We start from the raw sequence: 25667 nt of genomic DNA, 5'->3' as shown, positions 1-25667 counted from the left end.
TCTTTTCAAAATGTACGATATTACCCGTATTTTAGCTTCCAACAGATCATATCTTGTACCCACATCCTCTTTGCTCCGTGTCTGCTGGGTTAAAAAACGATAAGGAATATTAAACATGCAGTAAAAAGTGACGGAGCAGTGTCTGCGAGACAGGACGGACCTGCAGCGCTTTTCTTCTCAGCGCACAAACGCTTCATGCACACACTCCTGAGAGCATATAAACAAGGAAGTGAGTTTGGTCAGTGGCCACTAAACTTTGGTGACGTACGGCTCACTGTTTTTCGCGGGGGACTGCTCTGATTGGTGAAACTCGCAGAGCAAACGATTTTGATTGTTCAAATTTGCAGAAATGTTGCGGTGATTGGACGAAATTGCAAGGTCACCCAGATTTTGCGGGAATTGGTTGAATTTGCGTGAATTGTTGCAATTGCAACATTGCGACTTCCTGGAGGGACTGGCTTTCGGTGTTGTCACATATTCACAGGTTCACTGTTCACTGTATTCACTGTAGAGGACAAAAAAGCATTGCAATCCTTTTGGAAATCAGGCCAGGGAAGAACCTGTCCTACCCAGGAAGTAGTGGATTTTGTTTTCCTTTTTCAGAGGCACCATGAGGCACATGGGTGTCTGGTAGACTGAGTCTGAGAAGACTTGTGCGCTTTTTAGATTATTGCAACGTGTACCTTGTTGTGTGCTGGGCCTATTGCAAATTTGGCAGATTTTCTATTTTTTTTTTGTGGTGCTAGTTTTGCATGAAAGCCCCAAAATGTCTTCTCTGATGACATCAGGCTTGCATTTCTTCTTGTTGCCCATGATGTGGTTCTGCCAGCTCTGTGAGCCCATGACCTCAACAGTTGGCTTTGTGGGCCAGCCAAGTGTGAAACGGTCGGGATATGGGTTAGCACCTCCAAGTCTGGGGACGGTATTTCCTGTCAGAAAATGAAGAATGGTTCCATGTAAGGTGGGGAAATAAGAGCTACTGCACAGATTGTAAGTATCTTAGGGCTCTGCTCACAAAGTAGAAAAATGGAGATTACTGCAGGTGCGTTTTATCTTTGTCTCGGCCTGTCATCGAGGGGAGCTACATTTACATTTTGACCCTCGCCTGTGGTCTGGCCACAGCTTAAAGCAGCCTAATACCCTTCCTTTGTCATGAATCCTGGGCTCATACTTATGCATACCAGGATAAGATGTATCAAGTCACTTCTTTGAGTTGAGGATACAAACAGGCTTGGGTGTGGATTATTCCTCAACCATTTATTTTATGTATTTGTTTTCATTATACTCATATTGAGTTTGCGTAATTATTGTAGTCAATTTCAGGCTTTTTCTTCATTTACGTCCAACCATTATCTGAGCTTGCGAGGAATTCCCCCAGTTTGTTGACTTTAGTGACCTTTTATTGATCTGTCTTTTGGTTCTTGAAATGATTTAATGCCTTTTTATTATTCATTCTGTAATAACTCGATGTCATTGTAAATATGGGTTGCCCCTCAGTGACCTGGATTTGAGTTTCAATGTTAAAGGTGAGAAGGCAAATTAGATGGCAGAACAAACTCCTAGTGTGTCATCCACACAACATGGTTCTGTTCGTTCCTTTGGGATCACTGTTTGAGGTTCTGTATAACAGGAAAAAACGGGTTACACTCTTAATAAAGGTCACAATATTCACCATTAATTAATGCTTATCAGCTTGCTAATGAGCAACCTACTGGCTACTTATTAGTCTTCAGCTAATATGATCTTAAGTAAGTTTGCCCTCAAACAATACCAGTATGGAAGAAAGTTAGGGAGTTGTTAAACATAAATTTTAATCTTAATATGATTTTTGTTTCTTCTACCTCATAAGGGACGAAGTGACTGTCTGATAAGTAGCTAGTATGCTATTGATGAGCAAGCTAATGAGCGACTAGTTAATGGTGAATACTGTGACCTTGTTTAAAGTGATCCAAAATCTATATTATACGTTTCTCTAAAGTATATTTAGACCTGACTGCAGAGCGAGTCACAGTTTGTATAGAATTACCTTCAAAGTGAGTTCAACCTGGTGTATTCAACATGAAACCAAAAAGAGGAAAGAGAAACAAAACAGATGAAAAAGAAAAAGCAACACAAAAATTAATCAAATCTCCGGACGCTATTCATATATAAGAAATAAATGGTGGAAAAAAAAACGGTACACCAAAATAAATATGGGCCTCAGAGCATGTATTTTATTCATGATTAACTTGTCCGTGAGGTTATCAAGCACCTCTTAAAGGCACATTATGATCACTCCAAGTTGATGAAGAGTCACTGCCAGATAGCTTTAAGTGCCGTGGGAGGACCATCCATCTGTTGTTAGTGCAGCAGAAGAGGAAAACTCCTGCTCGAGAGCCACAGCAAAGGGTTCAGGGTGAAGTTATTGTCTATAGCTTTAAGAAGCCAAGTCTGAATTTAAAAATGTAAAAACGCATTTTAAATCATGAAAAAAAAAAACTCCAGCTTAAGTATGAACTATTCCCCTCGTATTAGACATAATAAGTGATCAAGAAAGACCTCAGAGAGACACTGTCTTCTCCCTGAGGGCTTGCAGCACCCAAAGGCCCAGAGGAGCCTGCTCTGAGGACACATTCTCTCACAGATTAAGTCACTGCTCGATAAGAGCATCCCTAGTCTATCCCCCCCGTCTCTCCCTCCATGACTCTGCTGTCCCGCCTCTCAGCCTGCCCTGCAATCTGGAAAATTCCTGGTTTAAAAATACTGCAACACTTCCTTTGTTATACTAAGCGCTTTTTTGTCCCCCCTCTACCCTATTTATTTTTCTTGTTCTCCCCAAATAACAGCAGTGCTGGGATGACCGAGGAGGAGGGAAAGCAGAAAGGAAAGAGAATATGGTAGAGAGACGGAGGGGGGGAGTGTTCAGAGGATACTGTATATAGTGAGAGGGAGCGACTCGGCGCTGTCAGAGCGAACAGAGAAGAAGAGGACGGCAGAGAAAGTTTATAAGGCGTAGTTTAGGAGGAAAACGCGTGAGAGAAGCTGGGGAATCTGTGGTGGCCAGCTGCAAGAGGGGAGATAGCGGAGAAAGGCTTTTAATTCTCAATCCCCACAGAGCCTTTGAAAATTACCAATCTTCTTATCACAGACGCAGGGCTGCTTATGCAAATTGTTGTGGAGTGGAACGTTTAAACGGAAAATTACTCGACAGCATTTTTTTTCCTCCCTCTCTCGGCTCCCCCTCTCCCTCTCTCTTCCACACAGAAAGCCTGTTTTGAGTCTCAGATAAGAAGATGAATTGCTCTCTCCGTGCTTTGAAGCGCGTCAGGATTTAAAGACTCCAGCCTCGGCTCCGGTCTAAACCGCTGCTCTTGCTGCCTTTGTAGCAAAAAACAGGCTGAAGAAATAAAAAAAATAAAAAAAATAAAAAAGAGGAGAAATAGCGTTTCAAAACAACATAGATTCTGTGCTCCAACATATTGTTACTGCCTGAAGTGACTAGGAAATATAAATATTCCTCCTTCACTCTATTTCCTTTAATATATCTGCTTAACACAGCCAATACTTTTTCTTTTTTTGGCCAATAATTGACATGGATGACTGAAGCTCATGTGCTGTTGAGAGGAAACCTTTGAAATCGAAATGACACTACATTCAATATGAGAAATGAAACAGAAAGAGGTGTTTACATTTCTTGAAGAGCTTTTTAAAATTAAAATAAAAACATGCAGTTTGACATCATGACTCAGTCGCATGTGCTGTGATTACGCAGATGTTGAAGTGCCTGATTCCTCTGCAAAGGCAGATTATGTTGGAACGGCAAGAGATTTTTTGAAAGCTCTAAATTGTTTTATCGTGCGCACATTTTTATGTTTGAGTGAATATTATTTTGCAGATGATTATTTTCTTTGCAGTATTATAGTAGTGTAGCTGTGAGTTTATCTCTGATGCTGCACGCAAGCTGGACAGTTATAACAACAAGGACAGGAAGTCAGACAAGGAAAAGCACAGAACGTTTATTAAGTTTCAGAATAAAACACAATATTGTACTTGATGCTCAGGAACAAAACCAATGTGCTGAAGGATTGCGGCGTGCACTGAGTATGTGGGGATTGGGGGTGAAAAGCCAGTTTAAATAGCATGCCCCAAGGCTGCCCGGGCACATGGCATCAAATTAACTGATGTAATTAACTTTACCAGCCCAAGGCAACCTGAGTGGTGAGAGATACAAGGCAACAGGTGAATTTTCATATCGGGTAATTTATAGCAGGGATAAGATAAATGTTTTGCACATTTGTATGAACTGTTTTCATTTGTTTCATGTATTTTCTGCAGCAATTTTCCCAGTAAGACACATTTCTCCCCAGGAAGACGAATAAAGAAACCTTGATGTTGACTGGCACTGACACGTTTAGGGGTCGTCACAATGTCACAAAAAAGACAAAAACTAACAACATCACGACAAAAGACAAAAACTAACAACATCACAACAAAAGACAAAAACCAACAATATCACAAAAGGACAAAAACTAACTCCAAAGTTAAAAATAAAATGTTCCATACATCACACCCGTTATTTTTATCTATACTGTCATCTTACCCAGTGGACATTTGTTTTTCTGAATCGTTGAGTCCCCTTTTATAGTTGTCAGCCTTTGTTGTTCTGTTGTTGTGGGCTTTAGGGTTGCATTATATTAACTCAGAAGCCACAAAACATGGCAGCCTGGGTGTTGGAGCTGTTTAGTTAATAAACAGGAGCTTGACATTTACAGAGCTGATAATGGATTGCGGCGATGACTTTCATGTTTGCAAAAATTCAGCAGCGGTTAAGCATTAAAAAACGGAATCTCTTGTAAACCGTGAAACCACTTGTTCAGTGACTGCTGTCTCACGTAAACCACAGGCGAAGATTTAAAGCCCCATCATTATCTCCTCTCAGATGGCTTGCCTTGGCTCACAGAGCAGTTTAAGACAGTGTGCCGTGTTTGATGTGGTTATTGGCTAACGCTTGAACTCTCCTTCTTCCCATCAGAGGCAGCTAAGGAAGAGGAAGTGCTACCTGCTGGTGATCGGAGCCGTCGTCCTAACCATCCTCATCATCATCATCGCTGTTACAACAAAAAAATGAGACTGGCCTCTGTGGTAAGCTCAATCTTCTGCAACACATCTGACACTGTTGTCACTTTGTGTGTGTGTGTGTGTGTGTGTGTGTGTGTGTGTGTGTGTGTGACGGGTTGGCGTTGATGGGTGGGAATATCAAGGTAAACATTCTAACTTGTATTTTTTTTTCTTTCTAAGGGCGAACTCACACTATACAATAAATACAATGCATTAGCATGCGAAAGTTCCAGATCGTTTGACTGGTTTGACAAGGCTAAAACAACACTTACATGAACTAATAGGATATCGTGCCACATAGTATTTATGGTAAGGACAAACATATCCTAGAGCCTGTTAGCCCACAGCACATTAGCTTCAATTCATTAGTATTGTAAGCTGTAAAGGAGTAAATCAGTCACACGTTCTTTGTCTTTCTTATAACTTTTAGAAATCTTTCTTTAAGCACCGTACATTCAACTCTCCTCTCCTCTTCTCCTCCCCACTCGCTGAACAGCGCCCCTTGAGGTGGCATACCTCATAACAGGATCTGAACATTACTGTTGTGTAAACAACAAACCAACATAACAATCATTTAAGAACATGCTAACATTTTGTCTGCGTAAAGAAAGAGCATAATAAACATATGTTACCAAGTTATTTGCATATCCCATTTTCCCTTTTACAGTATTATTTATACATACATGAGTAGGGTTTGATTGATCTCTCTGATTTTGAGTCTGTTTCCGTGTTGAAAAAGAAAAACGTCATTGAATTCCAAGACAGACTTAAGATTATGTTAGATTTACGTAAATCTAGAAGTTTGAACCATGGATGTAAAACTCTTAAAACATCCCAATTAGCTTTTTGTTCTATTAGCTGAATGAGAAAGATGGAAAACATTTTTTTAATCCAAATCAATCACTTTACGGCTCATGAGAAAATATTTACCTGCTTCACTCAACTTTGATCAGGTGTCTCTTCAGAAATAGATTACAATTAGACTAACTGTTTCTTCAATGGTTGTAAATGATGCTCCAATTCTGCTAACAAGCGATAGATATTTTTATTAAAAAGTAAAGGAAACACATAAAAAAACAATGTTGAATTCAAAATAAGATGCCCTTCTCTGCAGCCTGCAGGTTTGTTAAGGCAGCAACATGGCAGTGAAGGGCCACCAGACTAATTTTAACAACATAATACTCAAAGCAGAAAAAGCTCTCTTGTCCTTTTCACTCACTTGATGTTCAATACAAGATGTGTCTGCTTGCATTAAGTATTGAACCGCACCAAAACGGAAATCCAGTGGAACAAAGCTTTCTGTCCGTAAAACAGCAGGCTGAATCAATGCTCCCATGGCGACCAGCCCATGTTGGGGCTCAGCCATTGCATAGCTCAGTCCATAGCAAGACAGTCTCAGTGCTTTGAAAAGAAACTGAGACTAAGTAGAGTCCATCACCAAAGTCTGTTTCAGGTCACATGTGTTTATAGAAAGATGACCTGATGTTTACCGAGCTGACTTTACTTTAAGTGTGAACGTCTATGTGAGAGTCTTTGTGTTTGTACTTTTAAAGATCGTACCATAAATTACTATACTAGTCTTATACCCGATCGTATTGGACCATATTGTATCATTGTTGTCACTGTAAAAAAGATTCATTTTTTCTTAAGTTGTTTATTTGGGCATTTTGCCTTTATTAAACAGGACAGCTGAAGAAATGTTGGGAGGAAAGAGTGGAGAATAACACGCAGTAAAGGGCTGCTGCGACAAGGACTATAACATCTGTACAGCACAGCATAAGCATAATCGCTCAGCTATTGGTGCTCCCGTTATAAGAATTATTAAAGAATAACTAAAGTCAAAGCAATTTTCTCTGTCACATTATTACACAGGGAATGTACTTCGGAGGGAGCAGTTTCAAAGTTAGAGGCACCAGAAAAAAACAATAAAAATGAGTTGAATGCAATCTGAAAACATTCCATTGACAAACCATGAAGCAAATGTAAAAAATTAAGAATGGGGAAACAAAGCATGTGATTTCACATCTTATGAATCGCAATTAACTATTGAATTTTGGTGATTAATCACATTTTTTCTAAATAATCGTTAAACAGTTCAAATTAAAATGTTTAAACTTTTAAAGGCAGGGTCGGTAATTTTCAAAAACTAGCATGATTTTGAAAGTAGCATCCTCTCCGCTCTCCGTAATCACTCAACCCCTCCCCTCTGTGCTCCCTCTAAAGCCACGCCCCCTCACTTAAATGCACTAGCGCCGTCGGTCCAGAAGCAGATTTCAGCTCATGCTTTGACTTCGACATTGGTCAAAGTTTGTACAGGCTTCTAGAGATGACAGATTTTCTTTTTCAGAGCAAATAAGACCTAATTACCCTCAAGACAATTTCATCAAACACTTAAAACGTGTATCTTCCCTTCCTTTCAAGGTGCACTGTGTCATTTTTGTAGAGTAATGTGAAAGTTGGAGAGGTGTGCACATTCTGTGGTATATGTTCAGAACTCTTTACACAAACTGTCCTCAGAGGAACCTTTCTTCCCTGAAACACTGAAGATAAAATGCTCCGTAAGTCATGGTGGAGGGCCCCCGACAGTGAAACTGTTCCTCTCCTTGTAGCTTTTTAGCTCCAAAGAGTGTTTAGGGACCCATTTTTTTCAAACACTTTGTATATTTAGTTCAGCAAATACAGCATGGAATTGTTTCACTTCTACAACTTTCAAATTTCATACCCAAATCTGCAGAGTGAACCTTAAGAACTGGTTTCACAAATTGTTTTGGGAAATCTGTTTGACAGTTTTTAAGGACTCTGCCTTGTTGATAACTGTTAACGGCAACAGCAGGAAACGGCCTCAATTGTTTGAGAGTTAAATTTGTCCAGACGATCGCTGTTTCACTCCATCTTTCATACCTATGGCACTGTAACTGTGAGTGATGGCATGCATCACCCCAATGTCCATTTCTGAAAAGTGAGCGACGCGGAGTGCAGCCATGATCAGCTGTACACACGTCACAGAGAATATTTTTAACCTTGCCTTGCACGTTTCCATATCTGACTTCCTTTCTGAGTTTTAATCTGTTCAGCTTGATCATGACAGCAGCGTACTTCATTGAAAACAGACATGCCGCATAATTGAAAGTAGTGGTGCTGGTGGCAAGCTCCGGAGACTGAAAACGGCACTCACTGTGGAAACACAATCCTTGACTACAAACAGCAGTGTAGTGTGAAGTGCGCTGACGGACCGCGATGTGCACAGAGTATGTGCAAATCCAACCCGGTCTCACAGTCTGCATATAAATAACACAACATTACACTTTGAAATGACGTGCCATGCATACGGAAAATTGCACTTTTGCGTGCATATGATATGCAAATCCTTGCCACTAACTTCTATCGTGAGCGGAAGTGCACGCTTTACCTTTCAACGTCAGGACGTCACCAGCGAAGCTCCGTGACAGTACAAGAATGTACATAACTTTTGTCAGGAGTCAAATGGTTACCCATCCCAGAATCCATTCCTTTACCAGTCGGGATGTGGTGCAAGTCGGTCTGCTGGTTAGGTTTAGGGCAGGGGTCTGGGAGGGGCCAAAGACAACTATTCTAACCTTCCAATCCCTTTTCCTGACCTGAACCAGTCGGGATGTGTTGCAAGGCGTATCACGGGCATGCAAAATTGCAATTTGGCGTATGCATGGCAAATAATTTGAAAGTGTAATGTTGTGTTATACGCAGATTGACGAGACCGGGTAGGGACATTATATGGATTATATATGTTGAGAAACTATAAGAATACTGGCATTATATATTCTACACTGAATGTAAGATGACTTTTTTAGAAGTGTTGTTGGGAGAAAACGAAACCTGTACTATATATATCTCTATTTGTTTTTACCTTTATTTAACCAGCCATCATATCGATGCAGTGTCTATTGAAGGCTCTCTGTTTTTTTTTGTAAGCGATGCATTATGTCAGAGTTTGCAGTCCTTAATGTTAATATGTGTACACAGAGTTCAGGCTGTGCAGACAGATACTTTGGCCAGCGTGGAGCTTGTAAAATCCCAGCTCATAAATCATATACACAGTAAAATGAAAACATAAATATTGGCACTGCATCTAGAGTCTTTTACCTCATACTGCGGTTCAATAAGCACACATAAATGCAAAACCACAACTGTTTGAATCTGTCCAAAAGAAACCTCCCCATCAGTGTTAGAAGTGCAGTCATTGTTCACTGTTTGACTTCAGGAGAAGAGACTGGTTGATTATTGAAGCAGCTCAGTGGCCTCTGCTCCATGCAGCAGAGTGCAGTGTTGTTCAATGTCGCCTAAACTAAACATTGTTGTGTGATTTGAGAGCAACCAATCACATCAGCATGAATGAGATGTCCAGCTGACCAGGCTCTACCTGCCAGATAAATAAACACCTGTCCTTCCTTATGCCAGATAGATTGCAGGAAAACACACGTCACAATGCTAGCTCACTTACACAGAAGCTGAAGGCAGCGCCTTGATATTTTTTTGAATGTACGATTGTTTAAAGTAAAACAAGCTGCAGTACAATATTGCTGTATTTTCCATCTGGCAACACTGGTTTTATGAAACTTTAAAAGATTGTGAACTCTCTGCAGACTCTGTCACCTTTTAATTCAAGTTTAAGTGATTTTTAGCAGCAGAAATACAAACATTAAACTTTGGCTTTTTTCATAGTTTTTTTATTCAATGTTTTAATTTACACAGTGTTTGACATGCCTTCCTCTGACATACTTTTTTATAACATTAGAAACTTTTAGATTTCAGTTTACTTAAAGGGATGGCATTGTCCTCCAGGACTGAGAAACGTTGGGAACAGATAAAGAGACAAGACAGCAAGAGTCTCACCATGCAGTAAACACAACATGCTGGGCTGAGTTAAGGCGGCAGTCGCTCAGTCTGTAGGGACTTGGCTTGGGAACTGAAGAGTCGCCGGTTCAAGTCCCGGTGCGGACCAAAGTTAGTGCTGAGGTGCCCCCTGAGGAAGGCACTGAACCCTAAAACTAAAAGTGTGCTGTGTGGCTGCCCCACTCTGACATCTCTGCACTGATGAATGCCCACTCCTCCTGTTTGTTTCTGGCCTGTGTGTGAGAGAGGCATGTCCCTAAAAAAAAGGAAAAGAAAAGTGTAATCCCGAATTTCCCACAGGGATTACTGAAGTATTTTATAAAAAATAGACAATAAGATTGGTTTATTTAAACATTGAATCTTCTCTGGAGGAGTTGGAACTACATGATTATATATTAGAAGATCACAAATAAACAAACGCCCAAATGGAACCAAACTTTGAAGTTCTCAAATGAATATATTAAAGATTTGTTTTAGGTTTTTTTTCAATATTTAGCACCTGGCTCAGGGCTGATAACAAAGACAAAGGCCACACACAGATAATCCAGTCTAATCAGTCTTTATTAACTCAAATTCTCAAATGTATTAAATGTGAGTATGAAGAATCGTGTCTGAAATGTCTGTGTTAGAGAAAATGCATGATGATGATCGTGATGAGTGCAGCAAACCAAAAAAAGTAAATGGCTGTGATGGTTGCAGCCGACCCAGCACAGAGAGAATCTCTCTATCAGGCAGCCCCTATATAAGTATGGCTTTAACAAAGCCTTATTAAACTGAGTTCTATAACCAACCATGACCATGTGTTCTGTTTCCTCTTTTCTTAAAATACATCTGTGGAAAGAGCCATTAATGTATATATATATATATATATGGTTGTGTATATATATATATATATATATATATATATATATATATATATATATATATATATGGTTGTGTATATATATATACGACCAAAACTGTAAAACCTCCGATTATTTATCACCACGTGTGTAGTCACTAAGGTTTGGGAAATAGGCCAACAATTTTAAAATCTTGCCGTGTGAACCAGCCTTTAATGTGCCCTGAAGTAGAGCTCTTGCATCGCTTAAGACCAATGCTTTTTATTGGTGAAGCTGTTAACAGTTACAGCAGACACTAACATCTTTCACCGGCGATCCAAACACACAGTTTAAAATAGACGTTGAAGTGTGTTCCTTGCTTTTTTTTATTTCCTGAGCCGACCACCAGCCAGAGTGCACAGAAGGGTGTGAAAAAGTGAAGAACAGAAGCAAGAGAGGCAGAAAGGAGGATAGCCGGTGCCATACGTCAGTTTAATGAGAGTGACGATGACAGAAATAACTGCTGAGCTGCTTCTGCTCTGAAATCAATAGCCTGGCGCTTTATGGCACTCTAAATAATGCAATAACTGCGCCCTGACACTTATTCCTATACGAATTATGTTACTGGCACTGCCCTCACATCTTGTTTACAAAGTCATTTGGGGAGCAAGATCTCTCTATATGCATGTCAGCGCCATGTGCTTAAACACTTTGTTCATTGCGTCGTTGCTGATGGGTTTCCTGTTCTCTTTGAGCCACAGCAGAGAAAATAAAACAACACTTTCTCCGTTTTAATGGTTAAAATAATGAGCCATTCGATTTTACGATAAGTACATTTGAATTGTACTACTTTTCTTCACTTATTTATAGCTACAATAAAGACGAGGTTTCCCTCTGGGTTTCCAATCTAAAGTCACCCCAGTCCTAACCCTAGCTTTGATTAAAAATAATGAGCGGATCAGTGTTATACAAGCACCTGGAACGTTAAAATGTATTATATTGAAATACAGTCTATGTCCCTTGACAGCAGCCCTTTCCATATGACTGAAGAAACTTAAATGCGTGGGACATGTGAGAAAGCAGCTCAGTAAAATTCCAGGGACAGCTCGAATGGCGTTTATGGATACGATGTGACGAGTGTTCCCGGCACAGTTTCAGTCGACGGCTGTTTCGTCACAAGACTGGACTTGCCCAACATTTCTCTTTGTTAAAAGGTAGTTTTGTCTTGCCACTGTAACTTTGCTGCTTTGCTTAAAGTGCTCATGATGGATTAAGCTGGATTGTTGTAACATAGCAATAAGGTCTTTCTACCAGCTTTATATAAAGTGTCTTGAAATAACGAAATAATTCAAATTGATTAATTGAGTTTAGTGGCGCTGCTGGCGCACAAATTGAATTTATGGCAGCGAAATGTTCCATACATTACATTTCCAGGAGTGCATGTGTAAAAAGAGCTCAGGTTTACAGAGTAAGCAGGGGAAGTAACTAGTCAAGTAAGTCATGTCTTATGGCATAGCCCATGATTGTGTCTGTTTAATTCTAAATGGCATGTAACTGATTTAATTTGTAGCTGATTACCTGTCCCCGCATTTGATCTAAAAATGCCTTTTAAGGGTAGTAAGGAGTTCTTTAACCGCTGCACAATAATGTTCAGTCTCTTATGTTTTGATAATAATTTCCACTCACATCCTAAAAACATTACTTTGTCATCTCTCATAATTCTCAGAGATGAACAGAATACAAACAAATCTCCTGAGAACTCAATAGCTTTCATTTGAGTGCAGCTACAGAGTCTTATCCGTAATGACACGACCACAAATCAGAACCAGAATTCAAATGGTTCTGTTCATGGGCCTAGACTCAAAGCCTATTGAAACAATACAGTTTGACTCACTACACACCTGGCTTTGCACACGTATTAGAGACAACAAGGATAATTAAAGAGCACTTCAGTTCATTATCGAAAGTTGCACGTCATGTTGCTTTAGTAACTCTCGCTCACACAAAACATCCAGGACTGAACCATACACCATCCTAAAGAGGGGCTGCACTGTGACATCACCCAGTGGTCTGCAGACTAACCTGTTGGAGCATTAACTTGAGTGGCAGCCAAACTGCAGCTGAAAGACCGCGGCAAATTACTTACTGTAACAAATAGCAGATATCTCGTAGCTCTATCAAGACAAGAGGAAACATTAAAGCAATATGTATTCAAGTTCACATTTCATGAGGAGAATGATCTCATTCAGAGGAACTCCGGCTCCAAAGGAGTAATGTCATGAGATTAGTGTTTCCTCAGTGGCTTTGTGGGCTTAACGGTGAACATACACACAATATATCTAATGATTATACATACATTTTTAATAAACCTAAACTGTTAAGCACTTTTAGTAGCCGTATGAGGTTTTAAAAGTATAATAGCAAACATACAGATGTGGTTAGAAGCAATTGAAGAGACACATAATACAAATGGTGTTATTGAAAGAGCTGCCAGTATTTTGGCCTTAAATTGACACTGCAGGGCTACAGTCCTTGTGCGGGCGACCCGGTAAAAAGGCCAAAAATTTTTTTTTACACAGCAGAAAAAGTATACAGTTGTGAAATTACAACAGTGTTTACCTTCACTTGAAATACAGTTCTTGTCAAAACCAAGTTAAACCAACCTAAACTCAAAACTTGAGCGTTGTTATCGCCCCAAGAGTCGATCCTACATGTAGCTCATGACAGAACATTATCTTAAAGAAACAAGATTTAACTTTTCCACCTCCAAATAGTACTTTCAAAGTGGCTCTAATAGCACAATAACTTTCACAGGGATAATGGTGTCTATCCATTTCCACAAGGCACCTGGGACACTTGCTTCCAGCACTGTGCTGCAAGCTGTGGTTCTGTCACATGAAGTACGTACAGCTTTATCACACTAGAAAGACTGAGACAAAAAGAGACAGAAGAGGACAGCGACGGTTAAAGCTAAGAAGAGAAAGAGAGTGAGGACAGGCTTTTTACACATTGGCCACCAGACTGTCTAACCCAGTACACGATGTGTTTTGAACGATAGGTGCAGTAGGATTTAGGCTCATGGCTAGCCCCAAAAACACACTAAAGTGAATATATATAAATGTTGCTTTAAGTCAGAGATCTTGCTGTTTAACCTTCTGTGGATACACAATGAGCCCGGGCACTGACATTATTGTTCATAAGCAGTATTCATGCGATTGGAGGATACTGGGCTTTTGATAGTACGAATTTCTGTGAATACGTTCAGTTTGGTTACACTTTGTAGAGGTGACTTTGCTGTGAGCAGACTACGATCTATTTGGAGAAGCTATGACCATATTTGAAGAGAAGAATGTCATTAGAGGTATTCTAAAAGTATAAATGTATGGCCTCAGTTGACAATGGAATGATGAATTGTTCTTCAAATAGAGGTTTGACATTGTAAGGGTAAAGGTGATGTGATTCTCCTGACCATGTACAGAAGTATCTAAAGTGGGAAGGAATTTGTGACATCTGTTGAACAGTATATAATGGCTCCACAATGAACATTAAAGTGTCTACCTTTCAGCCTGCACAGAGTCTCAGTGTTGTCTGTTAGATTAGAACCACGGCCGTGATTATGCTGCATTAGTATTCTCCAGTCTGTTGATAGATTCAGCTTTAGCGACAGTTATATTATTCAACCCATCAGCTTTGTAACTCTATTGTTTAGGTGGCCAGATTTTCATAAAAGCTAAGGACCCAGTGGCTTGACAAGCAAGTCCACCACAGCAGTGCACGGCCTGAAAACCATTTTTCCCATCAGCAACACAAGCTCGTGATAGGCTGCGAGCACAGAAGAGTCAAGTGACCTCTAGCGGACGCACAAATAACCTCGATCTGGTGAATATGTGTTCGTCATTGAATGACGTTTGACCCCTAACCCGTGGTTAAACAACTGAGACCGATCTAAACTAGCACTGGAGAATGGACAGCAACAAGAAAGGTCACGTTTGTCCAATCACAAACAAGTAGTATGGGCCTACCCTTTCTTGTTTGTGAAATATATTTTGCAGTCGGTATAAATAAATTTGCAGCAGGGGAAATATATCTCGCAGCAGGGATACAACATGTTGCAGGTGCACAACTTTAACATGACTTAAAAAGAGACGGAAACGTCAGCACAACTAAACGTCTTTCAAGATTCCCTTATCTGAGCAGGAGCAGCGTAAACAACGCTGATGAAGGTGGCGTGCTGTTGTTTTGTACAAATCAATCAGAGTTTATAGTCATGAGTACTGGGGTAGCTGGTAGCATGTTGTCTTGGTTCCAGGCTTCAATCTTCAAAGATTTTGTGAAATATCAAGGGAAGATTTAAATGGGGAAATTCAGTTCTGGAACCATAGCCGCAGAAAACAAGTGGGCAGTCTCTGTTGAGCTCTATTGAAAAGGAATTGATTGGTACGCTGTTTAGAGTTATGAAATTCTGAGTACATACTGTAGGGAGGATGTTGGAAATCGATAAAGTGAAATGTTTTGAGTTGTGGCCTTCAGGAGGAAACAAAACAGACACAGCTGTTCAGGCAAGAGTCTGAAAGAACAGTTTAGTATGAATCAGAGTGCACTTCTTGTTCATGTGTTTTGCTCAATGACACAGCTAGATTTACTTAAAGTGCTTACACAAAAGCAAAACCAGCCTGGTTACAAGGTGTACCCATGATTGTTCAGCAGCCTCATTTACATGGACACATGTAGTGGGAATAAAAGCCTGATCACGTGTTGCTTCATAACGCAGAACAGAAGAAATCAATGCACAGTTTGCAGAATATGTTGTGTGACAATTCTGATGTTGCAAAAGTGAAACGTAAATGTATGCAGAGAGAAATATGTGAGGGAGGATGATGGGCAGGAGGAAATCCGATATCCAAAGGAATGCAGCAACTGTGAAGATTTTTTTACAAATACAGGCGGAAATGTCAGCTTCTTCTTCTGATGTTTACGGCAGATAAGACATGTGGGAGCAGTCTGTGCATGTCAGAATGGTTTTATTCTGATTAGATGCTGATGCATGCACACGCACAGCATCATACAATCATTTTATTTAGCCTCCATGTAAACAGAGAAATCGGAATAAGAATAATTTCCATCAGAAACTGTGCACATGTAGACATAGCCTGCGGCACTCTACTGTATTTACACTTTTGGTTGTTCTGTCTTTCTCTTGCTCTTTTCAGTAGCTTGGTCTTTATGTCGACAATTTTATAATAACAGCGCTACATTATCGGCAGCTTTCCAGCAGTAAAGTCTGTGGGATTCTGCCACATCCAGATGCAGTTCTATCCCACTGAGAGGACCAGTGCATGTCTGGATCCAATTGTCCCAAAAATGAAAGTAATCAAAAAGACGTCAGTCTGTTCTCAGCACAGAAATATAAAAGATCAAATAAATAAATGGAAACATGAGGTGAAAATCCATGCATATTTTTTGTATACTTTTTCCAACGGAAGTGTGTTCTATTATTTATGCTATATTATTCTTTACATTGTTACTTTTTGTTTTGTTACCTGCTACATTTTTATTTTTATTTTTATTGTATCTGCTGCTGGAACCTAAATTTCCTTGAGGGAGTCATCCCAAAAGGATCAATAAAGTTCAGTCTAAGTCCAAGTCTCTAAGTCTAAAAAGTCCTCAGAGGGCTTAGGGACTTATACATGTGTGCTTTTGTACATGTTGATTGTAGGAATATAAAAAAAAAAAGAAATGATCCTAAAAATGACATCACCATTGGACACAGTGACTGAAGTGTTCACTGGTTGAGTCAGTTCTGTTGCAGGGATCAAACAGTCAAACCCTGCGTGTGCTTCTTTGTGTCATTTTGCTCCTCTCCAGAGCTGTATTACAGTCTGACTGTAATGTGCTACACCTCCTTGACACAACACTGTACTCAAGGGAATAAACTGCAACTCTCATGTAGTCTCATGACAGCCTGTTGTCACTCTCCTGTGAGCAGCTATCAAACAAGTGAGTCAGGGCTCAGGCTGCTGTTGTAAATCACACTGTGGATCGGCAGCACAGTGTGGGCAGTGGCAGACAACATGAAGAGGTTTTTTCCCTTCTTCTTCTTTTTCTTCTTCTTCTTCTTCTTCGGGGGGATGTTGAGGGATTTGTGCTGCCCTCGAGATGCACGCTGAGCGTTTGTTCGTGTTGATCAAGTTGTGTCAGAAGTTGAGCACAACTTGTGTATTTGTTTCATGTCTTCCTGTTGAATATTAAACACGGATATACGCTCTGTTTGGAGCACCTTTCTCCCCCCCTCTGATAAATATTAAAGAATTAATGCAGTGGATGTTATATTTAGACTCCAAAGCTGCTTTAGTCTCGATGAAACACAACACACTCGCTCGCACTGAAAGAGGCTTATTCAAATGATGTAAAAAGCTAAGTTGACAACACAGAGCGGGGAATTCAGGAGCGCGGTGGTGCTGCGGTGATATGGCAGAAAATAAATATTGAAAAGAGAAATTGATATTTAGGGAACAGGAGGAGAAGTTTTGGAGAATCATTTGAAACAGAGATGTCGAAAGTCGCACCATATTTGGTTTTCTTTTTTAACTTTAGAGGAAGATTAATGCTTAACACACTGGCTCTGGATAAATATTTGACAAAATTAAACAAGTATGAGGTATTATGCCAAGCATGCAGCAGACAGTCTGATCCCAGTCCCTTTGAAACAGAGATCTGAGCCAGTGAAGGGGAACTTGTGAGTTGGTGCCACAGTTATTGGACTTCTTTAGGCCTGGTATCGTTAATCCATGTCTATGAACAAGTGTGACAATAAGCTCTCTGTCTGAACAGCAATCCTCTTAGGCGAAGCTTTGTGGGTAAACTCGCCTCATGCAAATTCTAAACCCCATTAGCTTTGAGGGACTAGTCAGCGGCATTGAGATTAATGGCCAAGTGACTACTTGATTTAATAGGGTTATTTCACATCTTCCGGGGGAAAAATAAACAACAAAGTTAATGCAAGACATTTGTCACTGACGTCCTCAATCTCTCCTCTCTAAGTGGGAGAACTTTCTCGTGCTTATAGATGTGTTACTTATTCATTGTAGCACTGCTGGTGGCTTAGCAGACGCTACGTTTTGGTATGCTAATAGCCCGGAAGTTAGGAATTATTATTTCAAATAGTTTTTATTTGTTCCGAGTGTGAAAAAGCAAAAGGTGGAAAGTTTTTGTGCATTGTGTGAAATGACAGCACAGGACTATCTCAAAGTGTATTACAGATAAATGCAGCGCAGAGAGAAAGTGCAATGCAATTTTTCATTACAGGGTGAAAAATGAAAATCCTTATTTATCTTTTTTCTGTGCTGTCAGCTTACTCCAAACTTTGCTGCAGGGGATTACTGGCTGGGTGGGTAAGGCTCTGTCACCGCAGAGTGGGAGACAACACAGTGTGACAACGGTGATCTGAGAGCGCTGCCGACTCCTCCGACTCACAGCTGTAGAGGAATGATTAGCCAGAAGTTGAGCAGCAGCGTTTAAATACTTCTTCATGACCTTTAATCCCCAATCAAATCCAACGCCATCCCTCCTCTGCAGAGCATGAGCAAACGCTCCACACTGCCAGTTTTTGTCTGCCCAGCTCCCAGCATGCACTGCTCACAGCTTTCAAGAAGATGGGAGATTACCTAAAGCTGACTGATTACCTTAACAGGTGGAATGAGTGTCACCCTCCAGTGGAGGACTTAACTCTGGATCTCATCGTTTGAGGACTGCCACAGGACGGGCACAGATAGTCGAACGAGTTTAAACACTCTTCACCTTTGTGGCAAAAATCAATCAATAAATCAATATGAGCACCAAAACAAAACAAGTGTTAATAAATAATAATACATTTTATTTATAATGCCCTTTTCATCAGTCGAAACCAAAGTGCTACAGTACAGGTGAAAAACAAAGAGCGATAACAATAATAAAAAAAAGGGAATGGAGGGGAATGAAAACAAAATGAGCAGTTATTTAAAAGGTGTAAAAATAAAAACATCTACAGGGGACGAAAAGCTTCACTAAAAAGAAATGTCTTTAGACCTTTTTTAAAGCAGTCAGTGGATTGTGGTGCCCTCGAGGTGTCAGGGAGGGCATGCCACAGACGTGAGGCGGCAGACTGGTCCTGAGTCTGGTTCTGGGTTCGTGGAGGAGGATTGACTGAGTGGAGCGGAGGGAGCGTGATGTATTTTGTAGGTTGAGAAGTGTTATCTCGAGACACTGGTAAAATACCATACTCTTTATTTAATGTTTCAGAAGAGCATCTTGATCATTGCTATATTTCAATCCGCAGAGACTTAATTAACAATGAACCAATATTTATTTAACAATTTAGGAAATACATGTGCATAGTCTTCAGGGATTAGACTCCGTCATGACGACTTCACGTACTCGGAGGGGTAATGAGGCCGATAGCAGGACAGGAAACCCCCCTATGGAGTCTAGAGCCTGTTGGTGGTGGTGATAGAAGAACTCTGCAGAGCTGGATTGGAGGTGACCGGGGCAGAGGAGGGTCACACTGTAATGACAAACTGACTGTGGAATAGAGAGAGCAGGTTTTAAAATGGGACGGATGGGAGGATGATTGGTTGGGAGAAGTTGTGGCCTCAAATCATCTCATCACCCAAGCAGGGAGAAGGTGGATGTGGTAGAGAGGGAGTGGCTGAGGTGAATTAAGAAATTGAAAACATGTGTGACAGAATGTGACCAGTCTTCATGCTTGAATTTACGCTGAGCTCCAATAAAAGGCCCTTTGTTAATTCACCACGAGCACAGAATTTAGTGATATTTAGTGAAGTTACAGTGGCAACAAACAACTTCCTTTAAAGAGTCAGACATCCAGGGCAAATAAAAAAGTTTTAAAAAAAAGTTCAACAGAAATGTGTCACCGAAGAGGATTTTTTTATTTTTTGTAGAAAAGTCTTTACTTGTTCCCTGAAGAACATATCAGGTATCACATCCTAACTAAATACAGTATATGTATATATACACATACACACACACACACACACACACAATAGTAAGTAACACGCTCCGTGCTAGTAAGAGGCCTCATGGTGGAGTTTCATGGCAAGACTATTTAAGGAGGACAAACGGACTTTACAAATGAAAGAAAATACCTTTTTTTGGTGTAAAATATTTAATCCACTTTGGGCTGCATATCTGAATGGAGATAAGTAGCAGACACCAACGTCAGGTTTGTGGCCGTGTTGCAAGAATCTTTGTGTGAATAATAACAGGTGCAAACCTTGTGGAGGCGGTAGTATTTATTTCAGGCTTTTGTGTGTTCTACTACTTTACATCACGGAGAGTTTGGACGGAAAGTCGGATGAATACAAGCGCAAAATAGGTATTAGTAGGAGAGCCAAATGAACGTCCAGTATTTGTATGGTTACAGCAGAAAAAATATTTCCTTTTATTTTATTTTAATCTGGAGATGAACGGTCGACCCACTGACAAACATTTCCACCACTCCACCTCCCAGTAAGAGCGCTGGTCGTACAGCGGGCTCGGGCACATCTCCTGGGTCCAGCTGTGGAAACGCCGCGGTGTGTCGAGGTAAGGCTGCGCCGCCCCTTGAAGAGGAGCTTTTTGTGTCGCCTTCAGAGAGAACCAGACGTCTGTGGGCTGTGTCGGGGTCAAGGGTCAAGTTCACAGACTCTAGGAAAGAGAGGGTTGAATTAAAATGACTCGAGTGTTGACTGTAAATGTGGCCTACAATTCTCTACAGACATGAAACTTGAATGCATTCATTAATTTAGTTTTTTTTTTTTATTGATTTCTTCACATGCACATGTTTCAGTGCAGCCAGCAGGAGGCTAGCCGTGTTAGTTGGAGCTGGAGCAGGTGAACATTCGTCTCAGCCAGCCTCTCTTCTTCTTCTTTGCTTTTGTCTCTGACATCTCCTCCATCTTGCTCTCCAGCTCTTCCATCCTGTAGGCCATGTAGCTCTCCCTCTCCGTCCACTTCTCCTCCTTCTCCTTCAGGCTTTTGTGGAGGAGCTGAATGGCGTCTAAGAGGGAGCTCCTCTCTTCCTGCCACTCCTTCTGTCGCTGCTGAAGCTCGTCTTTGGCATTTTTCTGGGCCGCAGCGAGCTCAGCGTTGACCAGTTTGAGGCTCTCCAGATCGGCCGTGAAGGAAGAGCGGGATCTTTCCAGCTCCGCCTGAGACTCTTCTTTGAGCCTCTGCAGGTCTTTCTTCACATCGGCAGCTGACTGACTCGCTGCTGTCTCGTGCAGCTCGTCAGTCTGCTGCCTCTGCTCTCGGTGGCTTCTGACCCACTTGGATTTGTTGGATGCTTTCTTCTCCTTGCAGACTGTATTCAGACCCAGGGCCTGGTTCAGGAGATGAGTTTGGAGCTTCTGCAGGTGGATGTTCATCTTCTCCACCTCTTCATCCTCAGCAGACTGGCTGGTGCAGGGATCTATTTGTGTGGCCTTCTTCATGAGAGCGGCCTGATCCTGCTGCAGCTTCTCACTGAAGCTCAGGATGCTCGTCCTCAGAGCACAGACCTTCTGCTGGTGGTCTAGCTCATCCTCTTCCTGCAAGTCTTCACTGGACTGACTTTTGAGGGTGAATTTGTCCAGATCTTCATGAGCTGTCTGCAGCTGCAGGATCAGCTCTGAGGCGTCTTTGTCTTCAGTCTTGGAGCACTGATTGGCGTTGGCACTTTGCTGCTCTTTTTTCTGTTTGAAAATCTCAAGTTGGCTCTCCAAAGCTGCAGCTTTATTCTCAGCTTGGAGCAGATCGGAGCGAGTCTTCTTCAGCTTGGTCTTCAGCTGTGTAGCTTTCTTCTCTGCAGCTACATATTTATCGTACATTTTTTTGTGCTGGTACTCGGCATCTTTGAGTTGCGCTGTTAAGTGAGTGTTTATTTCCATCAGCCGGGACATTTTGTCCTCTTCGAATTCGGACTCAAACTGGTATTCAAAGTCGTCCATGCTGCTGCAGGTTTCCTCCTGATTTCTGCTCCTTGGATTTTGAGCTTCGTTGTAAAAGTGTTCATCCATCGCTGCAGTTCAACTTCGTACAGAGGTAGAAACTACTGACCGAGTAACTGAAAGTTTGTTAAAGGTTTGTAAAAGTACCGACTTGCTGTGAAAATCGCGACTGATCGAGAGGCTGCTCAGAGTGGTTATGAAGCTGGGAGTGAATTCTGAGCACTTTGTGACCTCAGCGTTCCTTTGATGTCACAATCGAGGATTCTGTTCCAGAAAAGACTCCAAACTCTTTGTTTGTGTTTAAAAACAAACAAACCATTTTCCCTCTGATGTGATTGGTCATTTCTAAATCTAAGTCTATAATGTTATATAAAGTGAACATGCTGTCACTATACACTTTGTACTGCTCCCTAATACTCCATACATTAGTCACTATGAAAGTGTGGGGCAGCACATAGAATACAAAGAGAGGCAATCTTTGTTCTTCAAAAAAAGAGCCATCCCAATAAAAACTAAATCCACCTACAGAGAAACCACAAACCCACTGAATACTTCAAGGACCTGGTCGACTCTAAAACCATCCAAACCACGTGCAGAGTTAAACATGAGCACTGACTGAACTGTGTCCAAAGGTTTTGTTGGGTTTTTTTTAACAAACAGAAGGACAAAAGTTCTGAGAGGAAGGAATGAAAATATGTCGAACATTATGACAGTTCAAACACATGAAGATGAACATAATGAACAGATATATCATTGAAGAGGCAAAAAGAAATAAAAAATGTCAGTCATGAGGTCTGTTAATGAATGTGTGTAAGAAAATGTGGCTGTAAAGGGTATTTTGCATGCTCGGGCAGAAACGCCTCATATTGCATATTCATTAAGGCAAACGTGCTAAATGGATAATTAACAATCAGATGTGTTATTTTGCTCATATGAAAGACGCAGTCCTCACGGCAAGCTGTTAGTAGATCAGATAGCATATTTTTTGCTGGTGGAATCAAGTTTGCACATGTTTTAAGACACATAAAGTTTAATAAATCAGGGATGTTGAGGGGTGAGGGGAAGCAGTGTTTTTTGTTGGTTTTTTTCCAATGGTGCTAAAATGCGACATCTCCTCCACATCTTCTCTGAAAGCCACAAAGTATACCTTTTAAGTTTGGCAGAGTGATTCGGGGTCCATTAAGCAAAGCAACAACAAAAAGCCAGAGTAGAGTAAATATTGTCGGGGCTTTACATGATGGCGAGAGCTGGGCGAAACAGGAGGCTAACAGTCTGACACTGTCCTGTTAAAAACACAACTGGAGTGTATTATTAGTAAATGCACTGATACTGATTGATGGAGTAATCTGCTGTTGTGCATCTTGTGTGCGTGGAATAAGCTCAGTGGAAGATTGTTGTGAACTTGCTAATGTCTGCCTGTGTGAAACAACACACTGCTCCGCTGACTTTAGACCTGAGAGGCAGTTTTCATTGATCTGTAGGGTGCAGATGTTTTCTGCATCTTTAAGATAGGAACGCTTCACCTTAGACAAACACACAAACAAACCACTGCCAGGGGCTCACGCTCATTTTCTATTGAAACAACATGAGCGCTGGGCATTAAAATGACAACAGTGTCAGATGGACACCTGCTCTATGCGCAAAGACGCTTTGTCTGTGCTTACAGTAGGGCCCTTATTGTGTTAAAAGTTATGTTATATTGATCTACATCACAAGATCTGGAGCAGTTTTCCTGAAGAATAGCAGTATTGTTTTTTTAAGCAGAGGTTGATGTTTGTTTCAGCTGATTTTCACTTTCAGTTTGCTTGTGCAGAAAAGTAATGAATAATAAACTGTATTTGAGCTGGTTGCCAATTGTTATCATAGCTGTTTCACCAGCTACTTGTCATGAATGTGAACCAAGTGTTAAATGCTGTTAACAGGGCTAAACGGGAGACAAAACAAACCCACGATGATCCAGCAGAGCGCTGGGGCAGGGCTCTTGTAGGCGATTGTGGGAGAGGAATACAAAACACACCAAGCACTCAGCACTCTTAACAATACTCAGAAATTAAATTAAACACACACACACACACACACACACACACACACACACACACACACACACAAACCTCATATAAACTGGATTCAGTGTAACATTACAACGAATTGGGGTTAAAATTTCCAGATATACCAAACATGAAAACTGAGCGTTTCTGAGGAAGGTTTGGCATATACTGTGTGTGTATATATATATATATATATATATATATATATATATATATATATATATTACATTACATTTGTGTTACATTGATTGTTATTAGCATGCTCTACAATGCATTGCACTTTAGTGTGTCTTCTACCTTTTGATTTAGTCACTCTTGAGTTTTTGAAACCCTTCAACACTTGGACTTGTCAATGATCGATACTGCACCTTTCACTATAAATCCCTCAGTCCTGTAAGGCGCTCTGAACATTTCACTCCCCACTGACACTACGTTGGCTCAGTGTCCTCAAAATCACTCAAATGCGATTCATCCTGCGACTGACAGTCAGTGGTGGTGCCATGGAGCACATTTGTGCGCTGATTGATTGGAGCGATTAGCTTCTTGCATCTGGACACTGAGCTCTGGTAACGTGGCTGGACAATTCTGTCTCAGCGAAAGAGTCTGTATTGATGTGACAAGATGAAAACTTTGTGATCTATAAACACACTCAGATAGACTCAGCTTGATGTCATTTGGCCGTGGACTTCATGGTGTTTGTTTGATGTAGCTTGCCATAGTGTTTCTTTAAAGCTCGACTGAGCGCCATAAAATAGTACAGTGTTTAGTTGTGTCATGGTTTGGATTATGTTGTATTTCAGTGTTTTGAGCTCCGTTTTAGTTCTTCTCTCGTGTTAGCTCTTGTGTTTCTTAGCTCAGTCTTTGTGTCTTTAGTCTTCCTGTTTTTTTGTACTTCTAGTCATCAGTGTTGTCTGGTTTCCTGCCTCTCTGTCTTGATGACCCTGATTGTCCTCACCTGTCTGATTAGTCTCACCTGTGTCTGATTACCCTTGTCTATTTAGTGTCTGTGTGTTCTAACCCTCTTGTCGGCTCATTGTCGTTTGTTCTTTGCTAGAAGTTGGATGTTTACCCGTGTTCTCCGCTCCCTGGATTTACTTTTTGTGCTCATGGTTTTTTTCTCGTTATGGATTTTGTTTGAAAGTAAGTCTAGTTTTGCCTTTTGCCTCTTTTTACTTTAAAATAAATCATTTTTTTCTGCAATTGGTTCCTCCTCCTTGTTTTTCTACCCTCCTTAAACCAGCTTGACAAGTTGACAATGATGGAACTCAACAACTCTCAGAGCATCTTAATGTGAATTATCTGTGAACTAGTTTTACTGTCATGACTCTGACTATGAACTCTCATTAGGAAACACGTTTAGGAAATGTTATCCTCTTGGAAACGCATCATACGTAATTTATATGAACTGATTTGTTATGTGGAGTTTTTACAAAGCGCTGAAGGCAATAGAAAAAGTAAATATCGTGTTGTGTATGATTAAACAATAACATAGTCTCAGTGACATCACCCATTGGCTTCTGAAGAGGACTTACAGTATGACGCCCAACTATGGTGGTCACATACTTTGTTGGAAATGCTATCTCAAACCAACTTTTAGTCATTCTTTTTTTTTTATTTATTTTTTTTTTTTTTTAAAGGATTATTTTTGGCCTTTTTGCCTTTATTGATAGGACAGATAGAGTCGGAAAGGGGGAGAGAGTGGGGAGAGACATGCGGGAAAGTGGCCACAGGCCGGACGCGAACCCGGGCCGCCCGCGCGAGGAGCAGGGCCTCGCAACATGGTACGCGCGCAGTCGCTGCCGCTGAGCTATCGGCGCCCCCAACTTTTAGTCATTCTTGAAGCTGAGTCAGGCCTTCAGCCTCCTGGCAAA

General features: G+C 40.9%; 1 protein-coding gene across 1 annotated transcript in view; it reads left to right on the top strand.

Moving 5' to 3' along the window:
* The window catches only part of tsnare1 (T-SNARE Domain Containing 1), a 151012-nt gene that overhangs the window by 119731 nt on the left and 5614 nt on the right, over positions 1–25667 (top strand). Inside the window, exon 11 of the mRNA XM_079343521.1 lies at positions 5012–5121. Coding sequence (XP_079199647.1) covers positions 5012–5107 — 96 coding nt within the window. The 3' untranslated portion in view covers positions 5108–5121. The remainder of the gene's footprint in view (positions 1–5011; positions 5122–25667) is intronic.

The sequence above is a fragment of the Symphodus melops genome (assembly GCF_947650265.1).
Source record: "Symphodus melops genome assembly, chromosome: 5".
Lineage (NCBI taxonomy): Eukaryota > Metazoa > Chordata > Actinopteri > Labriformes > Labridae > Symphodus > Symphodus melops.
Note: the sequence above shows the minus strand (reverse complement) of the source record. Positions and strands in the feature narration are given on the sequence as shown.